The sequence below is a fragment of the Onychomys torridus genome, unplaced genomic scaffold (assembly GCF_903995425.1).
Source record: "Onychomys torridus unplaced genomic scaffold, mOncTor1.1, whole genome shotgun sequence".
Classification (NCBI taxonomy): Eukaryota; Metazoa; Chordata; class Mammalia; order Rodentia; family Cricetidae; genus Onychomys; species Onychomys torridus.
The window spans coordinates 6657-24061 of NW_023414089.1; the positions used below are offsets into that span (position 1 = coordinate 6657).

At 42.1% G+C, this 17405-nt stretch overlaps 1 protein-coding gene across 1 annotated transcript; it reads left to right on the forward strand.

Moving 5' to 3' along the window:
* Positions 1–1655: 1655 nt before the first annotated feature.
* LOC118576701 (transmembrane protein 184C-like) lies at positions 1656–13509 on the forward strand. Its single transcript, XM_036176912.1, is given in 11 exon segments — positions 1656–1781; positions 2621–2751; positions 2843–2879; positions 4902–5107; positions 6189–6263; positions 7017–7110; positions 9215–9327; positions 11979–12078; positions 12494–12665; positions 13153–13183; positions 13185–13509. Coding segments are annotated over 11 exon segments (1410 nt in total).
* The last annotated feature ends 3896 nt before the right edge of the window (positions 13510–17405 follow it).

The window sequence follows — 17405 nt, forward strand, 5'->3', positions numbered from 1 at the left end:
TGACATTTGGTAATAGAGCAAGAGTTTCTCTTATTTTCTGAACTCTAACAATACACAAGGTATTCACTAATGATTAGGAATTTCCACCTAACCAACTATTTTAGCTTCTACCAAACAAAATTTATAGTGCACCTTTAAGGAAAAGTTGAAAAATAGAGATCATGGAAGAATAGGGAAAAGATTGTGGAAGTCAGTCTCCAGGCTCTGGGTCACAGTGTGACAAGAATACACTATTCCATCTGCATCTCTGGGAGACTCGGGACCACAGCATTTTGCCCATGTGGCCAAAAGGCAAAATTTCCCTGCTTGCAAATGATGACAAACCAAATACTTAAACATCAAGCAGAATCCAAGGTCAAAGAAAACAGCTAATGTTTGGGCAAATCAATCACTTGAAACTTCTCATCTGTGAAACAGAAAACTGCCTGTCTCTCAATACAGATCAACTCATATTGTTGCTACATGACCACACATGTTCAGTAGCCAAGCAAGAGGCTTAGTCATCCCCTATGTCCTATGTAATCCTTGAGCTGCATGGTGGTGTAATTTACACACAGTGTGGTCACGAAGTCTATGCGCACACACGGCATAGCTCCCAAGCCCATATGTTCATATGTGGGGGCATCCATAAAAAGCGGGTCACGGACTCCTGTCCTCTTCGTCTCCCTCTTCCTCTCTCTCCATGCACAACCTTCCATAGGCCTAAAGCACATTCCCCCATTCATTCTCCTGACAAACTCCTACAGTGGGTTCTGTCGTACCTCCTGGCTTTTCTCTCACAGTAAACAGCACCACTTAATGAATAACACAGCACCACATAAAACTAACACATGTAGGGAAAGAATGTAGGACAGTGTTTGAGTTCGGAAAATGCCGATATAGGCCATATATATTCATGTGTCTAATCGAGACACAGATGTTTGCTTGCTCCCTTGATTTAGAAAGACCTTACAATTCCATTTACCATTTGTTTGCTCTGCAAACCTATACAGCTAAAAGCTGTGAGTGCACAGAATATGGTGTCAGAATGCCAACCTTTGAATTCTAAATAAGTAGGACTTTTTAACACAAGTTCCAAATGTGAACATTTCATATTGGCAGTTACTTCCAAATAAGCTATTTTTTAGAATGATTCTTCTACTCTGTTCAGAAACTATGCAGAGAAATCCCAACTTAGGGCTCTAAACTCTAGCTACTGACTGAAATCTAAGCGAAGGTTTCCTACTCTGTGTTTTTCCAGCCAGTTTCTAATTCCACCCCTGAAGAAAAGCAGGGGCCTTCTCAGGAAAAAGCAGGTCTCAAGTTCTGCCCCACAGTGACTGTCATTCACTAAGGCTTTCTTTTAGATGGAACAAAGTCTCAAGAATGCAGCAGGTGTTTCTGAGACGTTCCCAGTCCCTACAACTTCCAGAACACTTCTCAGGATCCCCTAAGACCAGGCAAGTTAGCAAAGCCAACAGTCCTCCACTACCCTCCTCTGCATCCCTCCCACCACGCCCTTCAGTAACCTAGGTTACACTCACGCCCTCCTCAGTAGCTGCCCAATCATAAAGGTCTGACGTCTGACTTCACAGAAAACAGCTAAAGAAGAGAAAGTGCCAAAATCTTCATTTGGTTCACTTTTGTGGCTGTTCAATGCTCATTTACTGGTGAAAATGCCCTGTGCATGCAATAGGAAAAACTGGAGGCGATGGATCAAACCGATGGTCGTACTCACTTACGCAGTTAGCATCCTGGGCCTGCTAGCCTGGGGTATTTGGAAATTTAGAAAACTGGAAAAGGTAAGAGGGCCCAGCACCTCTACCCAGGAATTCACTAGGAACCAACGAAGTGAATGCCCGGGAGGAGGGTTTCAAGGGGAGGTTCTGAATAGTGTCCACTGTGGCCAACCTGCCTGTCACTCTTCACCAGTAGAAAGGTCAGTGGGGAGATTAGTGATCACTCCAGTTGGAACGACCAAACCCAGAACAGAATTGCTGAAGTAGGAATGTGTGGTGGAAACTTAGAATCCGCAGAATATATGAGTTTTGAAGATTTTGACTCCGAAGGAGCCTGAGAAATGATAGCACAGTAGGTGGAGGGGACTGAGAAGATTAAAGGAAGATTTTGTTTTTGTGTTTAAGATTAGAGACTTAACTGAAGCATTTCCTCAAGATAGCTCCTAAACAGCATACCAGAATCAAGATAGAAAGCAAGTAACACACTAGAAATGGGCAAAGGCACTATGGAAATGGTCTTCTTTTTTTATTTTTATTTTATTTATTTTTTTGAGGAAGAGGAGGAGGAGGGTTCTTTTGTCAGGCTTGGCACACAGAGACCCTCCTGACTCCCAAGTTACTGGGACTAAAGGTGTGTGCTACCACACTCTGTAACTGCAGCTCCAAGGAATCTAGCACCCTCTTCTGACCTCAGCAGGTACCCACACTCACACATGCACATATTCACACACAGACACACACATACATAGAATTTATTAAAAAGTAAATCTTTTTTAATTGCTACTAATTAACTGGGAAGTACCAAGCAGTATTAGTAATCTAATGAAAAATTAAGACAAAAATATTGACCTTTATAGATTTAATATCAGAATCTAAACCAATGTGTTCTTTTGTTTTTCAAGGTTGGAATACACGCTAAATCATGGTTTATTGCTGGAATCTTTATGATGTTGACGATACATGTGTCCTTCTGGGGTATTCTGCAACACTTGATGCATTACACACAACCCAAACTTCAAAAACCTATTATGAGGTCAAATCTTAATGTATTTCCTATTACTAGTATTGACTGACTTAATTCATAAAGATGATATTAAGTATTTTTTATGTTTTACTTTCTGTAGGATTCTTTGGATGGTCCCAATATACAGTTTGGACAGTGTAAGTATGTTTTATTGTATTGCATTAAGAATTCTTGGGCTGGAGAGATGGCTCAGAGGTAAGGAGTACTTTGCTCTTCTAGAGGACCCGGATTCAATTCCCAGCACCCACATGGCAGTTCACAACTATAACTCCAGTCCCAGGGAATCAATTTCTGATCTCTGTAGGCACCAGGCATGAACATAGCACATATGCATACATGTAGGCAAAATACTCATACACATAAAATAATGAAGTAAATAAACCTTAAAAAAATCTTTTACAACACTTTTTTTTTCTGGTTTTTTGAAACAGGGTTTTTCCATGTAGTCCTGTTTGGAACTAACTGTAGGCCGGGCTGGCCTCATACTCAGAGACCCACCTGCCTCTGTCTCTCCAGTAAGTGCTAGGATTAAAGGCGTGGGCACCACCACCTTCCTTCTTTTCTAACACTTAACTATGCTTACTAAAGAATGCTTAATAGCCAGGCAGTGGTGGTGCACGCCTTAAATCCCAGCACTTGGGAGGAAGAGCCAGGTGGATCTCTGTGAGTTCGAGGCCAGCCTGGTCTACAGAGTGAGATCTAGGACAGGCACAAAACTACACAGAGAAACCCTTTCTCAAAAAACAAAACAAAACAAAAACAAAAAAACAAAAAACAAAAAAAAAGCTTAATAAAGTAATGAACACACAATATTGACTTTTAAAAGATATTAATAGGAAAAATTTTTTGAGACAGGGTTTCTTTGTGTAGCCCTGGCTGTCCTGGAAATAACTTTGGAGACCAGGCTGGTCTCAAACTCAGAGATACACCTGTCTCTGCCACCTGAGTGCTGGGATCAAAGGTATGCACCACCACAGTCCAGCTTTTTCTTTCTTTATGTTTTATTTTTACTTGTTTATTTGTTTTTATATTTTTGAGACAGGGTCTCACTATGTAGATCTGGCTATCCTGGAACTCAAGATGTAGAGCAGATAGGGCCCAAACTCACAGAGAGACCCCTGCCTCTGTCTCCCAAGGGCTGGGATTAAAGATATGCACCACTACAGCTGGCCAAGTTCACTTGTTTTTAGTGTTGGTAAGGAAAATAATAGAATGAAAAATACAGATAATTCAAATATTTTTAATGTGTAGCTGTTTTCCTTGCTCGGTTGCTTAAATTTAAGGTTAGTGGCTCTTATTCTTTTAAAGGATGAAATATTGTAAATTACCCTCATCGATACATAGCCACAAGGGAATACTTTCCCACCCCAGGCATCAAAATGTGCTGATGCTCAGTTCCCTTATATAAAATGGTCAGTGTCAGCATATGGACTAGTGTGTCTCCCCTGTCCTTACGGTCATTTCTAGATGGCATATGACACCTGATAGAACATCAGTGCCATAGGCAAGTAAGGGGACCTCCGTGAGTTCGAGGCCAGCCTTGTCTGTATAGTGAGTTCCAGAGTGCAGACCTGGGGTCAGGGGCTGTTACAAATATTTCTGCTCCAGGGTTGGCTGAACCCATAGATGCAGATTCTCATAAGGATGCTGATAGTTCACTATCATGCTTTTTACTTATTAAATCTTTTATTTGTACCCCACCACCAAAAACGGAAAAATTAAAAGGAAAAAACACTTTCCACAGTAGACACAACTAAAGAAAATGGCTTTATCCAGGTGTGGTGCTGCAGCCCTTTAATCCCATCACCCAGGTGGAACACTGAAGTTGGAGGCCAGCCTGGTCTACATAGTGAGCTCCAGAACATCCAGGTTACATAGACCCTGTCTTGGAAGACAAAGCAAAGAAAGAAAGAAAGAAAGAAAGAAAGGAAGAAAGAAAGAAAGAAAGAAAGAAAGAAAGAAAGAAAGAAAGAAAGAAAGAAAGAAAGGAGAGAGAGAGATTGAGAGAGAGAGAGAGAGGGAGGGAGGGAGGAAGGGAGGAAGGAAGGAAGGAAGGAAGGAAGGAAGGAAGGAAAGAAGGGAGAAGGAAGGAAGAAAATGCCTTCTGCAGCACTTCCTGAATCAGTAGCATTTCTCCTAACATCTGTGCTTTTCCACAGTGGTTGGCCTTGAAATTCCCCCGATTTAGAATATATGCCGATACCTGTAGAGACTGTTACGAAGCCTACACCATCTATAACTTCATGGTCTTCCTTATCAATTATTTAACAATGCGGATCCCAAATATAACATCATACCTGGAATCTAAAAATCAACAACAGCATCTTTTTCCATTCTGCTTCTGTCCACCATGGGCGATGGGAGAGTAAGTGTGTTTGGTTTTGACGGGTCTCTGTGAGGGTCTGAAATATCAGTCAGCTCTCTGCAAGGGGCGGGGACAGTAGGCAGAGCCCTTATCCTACATAGCACGAAGTACTAGTTTGGAAGATAATAAAATACATTTTTACAATGTACATGTTGAGAGGTTTTTGGTTTGTTTTTTTTTTTTCATTTTTCATTGCTTACCCCAATAGAAAAGTTCATCAATGTATGGAGGGAGAAAAACCTTAGAAAATATTTAATCAGCATCTTTTTGATCATTGGGAATTGGAGCCTAAATGACTATGCACGTGATCACACAGCTAATTGTCTTGTACTTGTCTCCCTGCTGAGACAAAGTCACTGACAAAAGCATCTTAGGAACACAGTTGAGGGTGCAGTCCTTTTGGTGGGAAAGGCACGGGGTAGGTGCATGATGTCACACTGCATCTGCTGTCAGGAAGCAGAGAGGAAAGCCGGAACTCAGCTCACTGCCTCGTGTTCAGTCCAGGGCCCCAGCCTGTGGATCACCGCCCACCCTCAGGGTGGTTTGCCTTGTCCCGGGAAATCTTTCTGTAGACACATTCACGAGGAAGCTGCATCCTGAGTGCCAATGCCTTATACATGTGCATGTGCACAGGCTCACAGTTCATTTGTGCCTCTGGTTTTCTCCTGTGTTAGTTAGACCCACCACGATCAGTTCTATCAGCGGAGGTCCTGAGATAGTCGGTTTTATTTGGCTCACAGACTCAGTTCATTTGGTCCTGTTGATTTGCAGTGTATCATGGCCAGAGTGGGAAACAGGAAAAGTCCAAGGTCCCAGCACCTTCTTCTGTTCCTTCTGTTCTGTGTCGCACTATAGTGGAGCTGAAGGGAGGCTTTAGGAGATAAAGTTGTTAAATAATGTCAAAGTGGTCTTCAGATTTCCATGTTGCCACCACATTCTTACCCTACTATCATTGAGGAGATCAAAATTGGCAGAATTCAATATAAATAGTGTCAGCTCTCAACGGGATTTTAATTTGGAGGCTTTGCGATGTTCTGATGCCACTGAATAGTTGAGATGTTATGTTCACTTTCTTCTGCAGAATACTGCTTTTTCGATGTAAACTGGGAGTGCTGCAGTACACTGTGATCAGACCAATTATCGGTCTTATAGCATTGTAAGTATGGCCCTCCCTTTGCTTTTTTTTTTTTTTAATCTTCATGATACATGGCTGAGAATATAGCTCAGTTGATAAGAGTGTTTGCCTTGTAAGCACAAAGCCCTGGCTTTAATTCCCAGCACGACAGAAACCAAGTGTAGTGATTCATGGCAAATAATCCTAGCACTTGAAGGTAGAGGCAGGAGAATCGAGAGTTTAAGGCCAGACTGGGCCTTGTCTTAAAAAATAATCTATGTTTTTAATGGGAAAAACAAGTAGAAAAATAATGTTGATGAATAGTGTAAATACATATATAGAAACTGGATTCCATTGCGATGAACAATGCAAAGGATTGCCACGAGATTCACATCCTTTTGGGAGCAGACAGTACAACATATCAGAAAATCCAAAAGCAGACTTACTGGAATAAACAGACTTTACTGAAGTACACAGACTCCAAATTTTAAGTGTTGCCACCACTCTACCTTAAGAACGTGTTCAGGGCTGGAGAGCACTCAATGGAGCACTCACTGGAGCACTCAGTGGAGCACTCAGTGGTAATAGCACTTGGTACTCTTGCAGAGCTTTAGTTCACTCTAGTTCCAGAGGATCCAGCGCCCTTTTCTGGTCACCAAGGGCACTGCATGCTCATTGTGCACATGTGTACGTGCATGTAAGACATTCATTTGCATAAAATAAGTCTCTAGAGGGTACATATTAAGATATGGGTTTGCTTGGTCAGTCTTAAAGTTGATTTTTGCCATTTTTAAGGGTATGTGAGATGGTTGGTGTCTACCAGGAAGTGAAGTTTGGTTTCTCCAATGCAAGGACTTACTTGATTACAATCAATAATTTGTCAGAACTGGTAAGTAAATCATCATTCTTTTTAATTTTACTAAATTCATTCCTGTCGCTAAATATTATCAGACACTATTTCTAGAGAAAAATTACCTTTTAATTTGTACATGGAACTTGAAACAGTTTTAATGTATACCTTTATACAATGTAGAAATACAGTGATATGTTCATAAATGACTTGGTAACTTACATGCATAGCTGTTTCCTCTTGTGACAGCACAGCCTTGTGGAGATAAGCATGGTGTCCCTTCTAAATAAACAAAACATAATTCAATTGGCCTATTCAGTAGGAGGAAAAAGTCTAATTGGCACAAGAAGATAGACTTTAAATAAAATGCAAGTATTCACCAGGCGGTGGTGGCGCTTCCCTTAATTGGGAGGCAGAGGCAGACAGAACTCTGTGAGTTAGAGGCCAGCCTGGTCTACGGATTGAGTTCCAGGACAGCCATAGCTACACAGAGAAACCCTGTCTCAAAAACCAAACAAATAAACAAACAAAATAGCAAGAATTCAAATCTCTGATCTATATTTAGAATTAAAGAAAAATTTAAAAAATGACTTTTTTTTTCAATTAAAAATGAGTGCTGTTCTTCTAAAGACTTTGGATAGTGCTTTTTACAATATAGCAACAAACACTTCTAATACATAAATTATTAGAAGTTTATAGTGCAGCCAAGCATGGCATTGCATGCCTTTAATCTCAGAATTTGGGAGGCAGAGGCTGGCAGATCTCAAGTTTGCGGCCAGCCTGATCTGTAAAGTGAGTTCCAGGACAGCCAGGGCTACACAGAGAAACCCTGTCTCAAAACACCAAAGAAAGAAAGAAACAAAGGAAGGAAGGAGGGAGGGAGGGAGGGAAGGAGGGAGGGAGGGAGGGAGGGAGGGAGGGAGGGAGGGAAGGAAGGAAGGAAGGAAGGAAGGAAGGAAGGAAGGAAGGAAGTAAGTTAGTTTATAACGGAAATAAATGGGGTATGTCTCCAGAGCTTTCTCTCACGTTCATCTTCATGACCAGTAGTCTTTTTTCTGGGAATGTAGTCTAAAGAAATGGTAGAAGTGTTCTCGCTTCTGGGATGTAATGCCCATTATAAACAGGACTGGAAACACTCTAAACACGGTGGGCATAGTTTGGTCTTCCCATTGGCATTTAGACAGATACTAAAAGTAAACCTTATGAAACATACACAAAAGTTAGCTACTTTCAGCTGAAAAAGACATTGGGGAACAAATACTTATTTTAGTTCATGACACATGTTGGAAAATTGGGTTATGACTGTGGAATGTGCCTGGGATGTTTGCCTGTCACACAGCCCTGGGTAAGATCCCGGCATGAGGGTCACAGTTCCTATGTACAGAGCAATGGCTCAGTGCTGAGAGTCTGTTTGTTTTAGTGGTACTAGAACTAGAACCCAGGGCCCGTGAGTGTGTGACAAGCACCCTGGGTGGCCCTGCTCCAGTGCAAGGGTCTGAACTCGGTTCTTCCTTTACTGCTCTCAGATCCTGAAGTATTTTAAATGAGCATAAAGTATCTCCTGGTTTTAATGGGAAAAGTAAGCTTCCAGAAATGCTGCTTGCTGTTGAAACGCTGGTTGGTTATTGTAACTGACTCTAAAGACGTGGGCACTTATTTTAAGAAGTAAGGCCGGCTGGACTCACACACTGCTCTCAAGGAAATGGGTTTGTGTGATGCAGATTTCATGATCACAGGTTTCTTGAAACTGTGCTTATTTAATGTGTTGTCTCATAAACTGTGTGTGTGTGTAAATGTTACACAAGAGATTAGCTAATAATAATAATCTGCTTTTATAAAAGTGGCGGTAATTTGTGTTGCCATTTTCTTTGACTGAAGGAAACCTTCCGTTCATGCCATTTGTTTATTGCTTTGAGTTCCAGTACAAGAACACTTAGAAACATATTCAGGAAAAATGTTACATATCTCTCTTGAGAATCTCACATACATGCATCTTCAGCAACGTATTAAAAACACTAAAACGTCGGCTGATTAGCTCTAAGCTCTGCCGGGAACATCACTGTAGACTCTGGTTTTGGCTTTAACTAAGGGCTCTGTCACTGTCTTCCTAGTGCAGGATGTTGAAAGTTGCTTTTGTTTCTAGGCCGCCATGTACTGTCTCTTCCTCTTTTATAAAGTGCTACAGGAAGATCTCAGCCCTATACAACCCGTTGGCAAATTTCTTTGTGTCAAACTTATAGCTTTGGTATTGTTCTGGTAAGTATTGCTTGCTCTTAAATATTCTCATTTTGTAAATGCCAATAAAACTGTTGGTTAAGGGACTCATTTAAACAATGTGAATACGACGCCAGGCTCAGGGGTGCCTGTCTGTGATCCCAGCTCATGGAAGACTGAGGCAGGACTACCATTCAAGGCCAACCTGAACTAGGAAGATGCCTTTGGTGTTGGAAAGAGGATCAGCAGTTAAGAGAGTGTGCTGTAAATCCAGAGGACTGCAGTTTGGTCCCCAGCACCCATGTCTGGTGGCTCACAACATCATGTAACACTAGCTCCAATGGGTCTGAAGTCCTCCTCTGGCCTCTGTGAGCACATGCACATACTTCCAGTCAGACACACACAAGAACATCTTAAAAGTCCACCCCTTCAGCTCTTGTAAGATTTACAGAAACAGGGGATGGAGAGATGGCTCAGCGGTTAAGAGCACTTGCTACTCTTGCTGAGGACCTGGGTTTAGTTCCCAACACCAACAAGGTTAGTGGCTCACAACCTTCTGTAATTTCAGATGCAGGTGGTGCTAATGCCCTCTTCTGGTATCTACCGACACTGCACATGTATCGTATACATACATGCAGGCAAAATGCATACAAATAAAAATAAATATTAGTTTTTAAAAATTAAAAAAAAATAGTCTTAGTCGTGTGTGGTGGTACATAACTGTAATCCCAGCATTCAGGGTGAGGCAAGAGAATCTCAAATTGTGAGTTTGAGGACAGCCTGCTCTATAAAGCAAGTTGTGGACCAGCCTATGCCACATTGTGTTACCTTGTATCTGAACCATCAAAGAAGCAGTCAGATGGCCACTGTGACAATTAAAAGATGAAGATAATTTGAGATAGCCTAAATATCTTGATGCTGGTGTGGTGGTGTATACCTTTAATCTCAGCACTCCCCTGGGGAGGCAGAAGCAGGTGATTCTCTATGAGTTCAAGGATAGCAGGGTCTACATGGCAAGTTTGAGGCCAGTCAGCTACATAGGGAGACCCTGGCTCAAAATGAATGAATTACCTAAAATCTGTCATAAATAAAACAGTACCAATTTGGGAGAAAATATTTAATGACAGGGAAATGTTTATCAGTGAGTGTCCTTTAAAACACAAGGTAGGGCTAGAGACACATCAGTGTCTGCATGGTGTATTCACAGGCCTGCTGTCTGTCTGTCCTCAATGTCACAGAGCAAACAGCAAAGTAGCCGTGGTGTTAGGACAGGATAGGTACTAAGAGATATAGAAACAAATAGATCCACTTTAGCAATTCAGTAAGGACAAAGGAGAAGGAATTCGTGAAACTGCACTGCCCGAGTAATCATTAGCAGTTGAAGGCATACATCATACACAGTCCTCTACAGAAGTAGCTTCTGCTATAGGGACTTCTGGGACTCGATGGTATTATATATGATATATATTATAATGCAGATACTCTGTGGGCTGGCAGGCTAGCTCCCTGGGGAAAGGCACTTGCTATGCATGCCTAATGAACTGAGTTTAATCCCCAGGACCCCTGTAAAGGTGGATGTAGAGCACCAACTCCACAAAGCTGTCCTCTGGCACCCTGCCACACTAATCATAAGAAGTAAGGCTTAAAAGGGAGAAAAACAAAACTGAAATTAATAGGGCCAGTGAAAAGGATCAGCAGGAAAAGGTGCTTGCCATCACCAACCTGACAATTGGAGTTCCATCAAAGCGTCCATGAGGTAGATGGAAAGAAATGACTCCTGCAGGCTGTCCTCCGACCCCCCCACACACAACATGTTACATGTGTGCACACACACAGCTAGAAATAAATATTATTAATCTCAGCACTTGGGAGGCAGAGGCGGCCAGATCTCTGAGTTTAAGGCCAGGTTGGTCAGCATAGAAAGTTCTAGAACAACTAGCTAGGGTTCCATTGGTATACCCTGTATCTCTAAATGAATGCATGAATAATAAAATAAAATCCTAGTAGTGAATACACATGTAAACATACTTGAGTATCAGGCCTTTACTTATAAGCTGTTAGAACTTAGAATCTAATTATTTGTACATAGTTTCAAAGCAAAAAAGATATCTGAACCAAATGATGAAGTTCTGAGAATATATAATGAATTCATCTTATGAAGCTAGGAGAATAAATTTGTAAGGCAGAGTGAGTATATTTAATATAAGCCGACTTGTTTGGGAATATGCCCTAAAGGCAGAACAGTGGGGAGTTCTGGGGTATGTTGAGGCCTTAACTGTTTTTAGGTGCACATTTTAATCTCTTTGTGTATATGATATGTATGTGTTCATTGTGTGAGTGGTGACATGTCCATGCCATGTGTGCATGTGGAAATGAGGACAGCTTTGGGTATCAGTTCTCGCCTTTCATTTGAGATAGGGTCTCTTAATTCTTCACTCTGCACACATCAGGCTCACCAGCCTGCAGTCTTCCCAGGATTCTCTTACCCCACCTCTCGGCTCACTGCAGGAGCACCGGGTTTCCAGATGTGCACCACCATGCCCAGCCTTCCCTGGCTTCTGCGGTCTACCTCAGGTCCTCACACTTGTGCATCAAGTGCTTTACACACCGAGCCCCCTCCATCACCCCTAATTGCATAAACAGTTGGTCATTTCATGATCTAGATTTGACATTTACCTTTTCTTGACATATAGGCAAGCAGCACTTATAGCTTTGTTGGTTAAGGTGGGAGTGATTTCAGATAAGCGTACATGGGAATGGCAGAGCGTGGAAGTTACCGCCACAGGCCTGCAGGTAAGTAGTGCTGTCTGTGAACTCAAGGGGTTTTACTGTTTAAGCAGTTTGACACAGTGTTGCCCCAAACGTACAAACAGTGAGCAAGGCTGTTAGCTTACTCTAGTGAGGAGTGGGAACCCTAGAGAAATGGCCCATAGGTACTGATTGGTAATGTTTTATTCCTGGTCCACATATATCTGCACGTTTCCTTTCAGTCCTTGGGGCACGGATTAAGAAATACTTGACTTGGGGAAAGCAAAAGAGATTAAACCTTGGCTTGTCATGTTTTGAAGTCCAAAACATAATGTTGAAAAATGAATATAATCTGGATTATATTTTAAAAGTTGACCCCCTATGTAACTCTGAAAATGTTAGCATTTTGCAAAACTAGATTTAAAGCCGAAGGTGATGGATATTTTTGTGGCTGGTGTAGGATTTCATAATCTGCCTTGAAATGTTCCTTGTGGCCATTGCCCATTACCACGTATTCTCCTACAAACCCTACGTGCGAGAGGCAGAGGAAGCCTCGTGCTTTGAATCTTTTCTGGCTATGTGGGATATATCAGATGTCAGAGATGATATTTCTGAACAAATAAGACATCTAGGTAAGTAACGGCTGTTTAACTTTGGTTAGTGTGAGTGTGTGTATAGTGGGCAGGGGGCAGAGTGTGTCTGTATGTGCTCGTAGGGTCAGAGGTGAACCTCAGGTGTGGCACATCAGGAGCTGTTCAGCTTGGGTTTTGGGACAGGGTCTCTCACTGTTCTGGGGCTCACAGACTCAGCTAGGATGGCTGGCCAGAAGGCCCCAGGGATCCAACTCTGTCTCGCTAGCACAGGGACTGCAAGCATGCCCAGCTTTGGACCCGTGCTGAGGATTGAACTCAGGTCCTCATTCTTGTGTGGCAAGCACTTTGCAGACTGAGGTATCACCCCAACCCAAATACATAAGCTTTACTCTGGTAATTTAGGAACTAAGACATATTGAAAGCAGTGCCATGACACAGGCTCTTCAAATTTAGGGAGGACACTGAGGGGACTATTTTTAGAATGGTAGAAATAACTTTTGGCTAATAAATTTATATTGTCTTAAAGGGAGAACAATTCGAGGGTATCAGAAGAAAAAAAAATCCTGAAGATCCGGAGTATACTGAGCATACACATCTGCTTTCCTCATCCTCCCGAGATGCACTTTCTGCAGGTTCAAAGCCATCCTCACCCCAGGGCCAATATCAGGCCTTTGCACACACGATTATTTCAAAGAATGCAGCTTTTGCATCCAAGCTATGTGAACACATTGTGATTGAGATCCCAGAAGATCAGGAACCTCCTCATACAGTCCAATATCAAGACTTGGAAGACACAGATACTTCACAGGATACACTTTCTGAAGCCGAGCCCTGTGAACATGTCATTATTGATATCCCAGAAGAGCAGGCGTTCCCTGGCTAATAAATTTATATTATCTTAAAGGGAAAACAATGAGAGACTATGGGGGTGGAGTTTTCCTGAAGACTCAGAACATTCTGAACACACAGGTCTGCTTTCCCCATCATCACAAGATGCAGTCTCTACAGGTTCAAAGCCATCCTCCCCAATATCAGGGCTTTGGACACACAATTACTTCACAGAATTCAGCTGCTGCATCCAAGCTATGTGAAGACATTGTCCCTGACGTCCCCAAAGATCAGGAACCTCCTTATACAGGCCAACATCAACACCTGGAAGACACAGTTGCTTCATAGGATATACTTTCTGAGGCCAAGACATGTGAAGATGTCATGAATGATATCCTAGAAGAGCAGAAGGAGCCCCCAACCCATCAATGGACTCTTAAAGCTGCCACAATCCTCTTGTGTGTAGGCTCAAGATCTGGACAGTTCAAAATGTTGGAAAAATTCAAAGATAGGCCAAAACCAGATATAACTACTATACATAATGTACACACACACATAATACTAATACACACATGTCAATATATATATTTGTATGTTTTGTATATCATAAATAACATTTACATTTCCTAGGCTTTGGATTTCTGCTAAGGTATCATATATTCAAACAGTAGGTGACAACTTCAGCTGAACTCTCTTGCATTTCTGAAGAGGATGGACATCTGAAAAAAAAAAAAAAAAAACCAATCAGTGATTCTTAACCACTGCAGGAATGTAATGCTCTGGACTGAAAATGTCAATACAAAATTAAGATTGATTTAATTTAATCATAATCATCAATGCTATTTAAGTTTACATAACTATAGTTCAATTACATGTCTTTCAATAAATGCAATACAATTTTCGGAAACTCTATGTGTCTTACTCTTTACATCTTTTTTTTTTTTTTTTTTTTTTTGAGTCAGGGTTTCTCTGTTTATCCCTGGCTGTCCTAAAACTCCCTCTGTAGACCATGCTGGCCTTGACTCACAGAGACCAGCCTGCTGTGCCATCTGAGTGCTGGGACTAAAAGCATGCACCATCACCAGCCTGGCTGTTTGTTACTCTTTAAACATAAATTCTTAATGTTTGAACGAAAATTGCTTGATTAAAAGTCCACATTTTTTTTTTAATTTTTGAGCTAGACCTAATGGTGTACACCCTTAATCCCAGCACTCAGGAAGCAGAGGCAGGTGGGACCTGATGAGTTCCTGGCCAGTCTGGTCTAGGCCAAACAAAAACAAAACACAGGTCAAAGAAACAGAAGATGAAGCTAAATGGAAGGATGCCCTGTGAATCAAAATAAATCTTATCAGAATGTACACACTACCAACAGGAATATATAGATCCATGTAACTGCCATCAGAATCCTAGTGGCATTATTCAGGCAAAGAACAGTCCTAAAATTCAGACTAATATTTTTAAAAAGGCCAGACCACTTCTGAGGAAAACTGGACACGTGGCATTTCCTGATTTGAAATACAAGCTGGGTGCCATGGTTCACGGCCCTGTCATCTAGCATAGGAGGCTGAAGAGGGTCATTTGAACCCAGTGTTTGAGATTACCCTGAGCCACATAATGAGAAACACACACTTACCCCACACCTCAAGAAAGAATTGTTACAGAGCCTCATGGTCAACAGTGTGGTGGGCCGGAGAGTTTGCTCAGTGGTCAAGAACACTGGCTGCTCTCCCAGAGGACCCAGGATTGATTTCCAGCACCAACATGGTAACTCAAAACCATCTGTAACTGTAGCTCTGGGAAATTTAGTGCCCTCTTCTGACCAACTCAGGCATCCGGCATGCACACTGATGCACAGGCATGTATACATTCAGGCAAAACACCCAAACACATAAATAAAAATGTTTTAAGGATAAACAAGTGTGATGCTAACAAAACCCAGACAATTGATAGACCCCACACTCAGGGTACTATCCTCTCTGGTGGGCGCCCCAGAAACTCAGATTCCAGGCCAGTCCATGCAATCAGCAAGAGGATTTTAATGATGGTTTGTGCAAACAGACTCCCTGCACTGAGCAGTGAAAGAAGCCCCGAACAGCAGTTACAAGCATCTGCTGACAGTTCAGGGGCTGGGACTGCTATTCATTCCTCTTTCTCACGCTCAGCTCTTTCTCAAGTAGAACAAAATGGAAAGTCGGAATAATTGCTGACAAGAGCCCCAAGTGGGCACACTAAGAAAACATAGCTTCCACCCAGGGAATTGTCCAAGACGTCTGGATTCCACATCCCAAAGAATGAAACTGGACCCTTATTTTACACCAGACACCAAAATCAACTCTCTGTAAGGCACACAAATGTGAGACCTGTAACTAAACTAAGAGAAGCCCCTGAACTGCTGGCTTTGCCAGTGACTTTCAGAATACCACACCAGAAGGTACCATGCAAGCTTCCAAAGTCCTACACAGCTATGGCAGAACCAGGTCAACAACCAGCATGCCACGGTAACCCTAAGGCTGAAAGAGCAGCATGCACACCATGGCGGTAACCAACAACTCTCTAATTGGACTGAAGGTCTGCTCAACAAGAGGAAACATGCCTGGGACTGGAAACCTGGCTAACTACTTAGTGCTAGTGATTAGTGGAGGAGAATCTACAACCACTCATTTATTAAACCAGCATAATCCCTAACAACAATCTATAAACATCTGTCCTTATACCCACAGATAAGTGTAGTTTTTACCCCTCATCAAGGAAACTTATCTGCAGCAGACCATTACAGAAAACCATAACCAAATGCAGAGTTGGGGAGCCTAGTCCCGGTGGATACAACTACAAAACACTCCCACACCTAAGGCTCAGGGAACATTGAGCAAGAGGGAACAGGAACATTGTAAGACCCAGGGGATCAGGGACTTTGCTGTGAGATTGTGTGTTAGTTATTTGGCACTCTTACCCCACAAGGAACACGTCCCGAACACGAGAGATCCACAGAAGAGATGTTTATTAATGTAGGATAGAAGAGACGTGACAGGCCTGTGGGAAGCACACACGTGGTCAAGAGAAAAGGAAGAGAGGAGAAAAGCCCGGTGCAAGAATGGCATCGGCTTTTTAAAGAGTGGGCCGCGCATGCATACAGGAATGCATGTGGCTACTCCACACATGCGCATAGATTACATGGCCACGAGCGCTTTACACAGCCATGTAAAGCCACGGAGTCCTAGTCACGCGAGATGTCTTGACCCAGAAATGGCTATTTGGAACCGGAAATAACTAGGAGGTCCACTGGGCAAGCCAAACCACGTGAGCATGTTATGACTTCCTATCATTCCTGACTTGTTCTTCTATAAAAAAAAAAAAAGAAAGAAAGAAAGAAAGAAAGAAAGAAAGAAAGAAAGAAAGAAAGAAAGAAAGAAAGAAAGAAAGAAAAAGAAAAAAAATGTGGAATAGTGTGTATGGGGCCCCGTTTTTCTCTAAGACTGCTTCAGGCTGAATGGTGGGCATCAATTGGTCCTTGGGGGGGAAATGGTGAAGCTGGCTCCTGAAGTCCTGGGATGAAGTCCTGCAGCTGTGTCCCTCCTTCATGGATCGGCTGGTCCTGGGATGAAGTTCTGTCATGCCTTGTCCTGCAGCTGTCTGTCCTTCATGGTGTGGCTGGGATCCTTCTGTCTGACAAGACACTGGTGACATAAAAATCTTAGAGAAAAGACTCATTATTATTTTATTTTTGGAGTTGACACTTATCTGAGGTAGATCTGGCCTGTCCGGATGGAGACATGTTAAAAAAGGTAGCTGTGATAAAATTGATGATTATTACATTTTAGTACTCTGCTTGATTTGTACCTGAGACAAGCCTTATTCGAGGTAGTTTATTTAAGGCACCTGTTTGTTTTGTTAGTTTAGCATTTAAGAAACACAGGTGATCAGTTGCTGAGTATTGAACAGTGGTAGACTGTT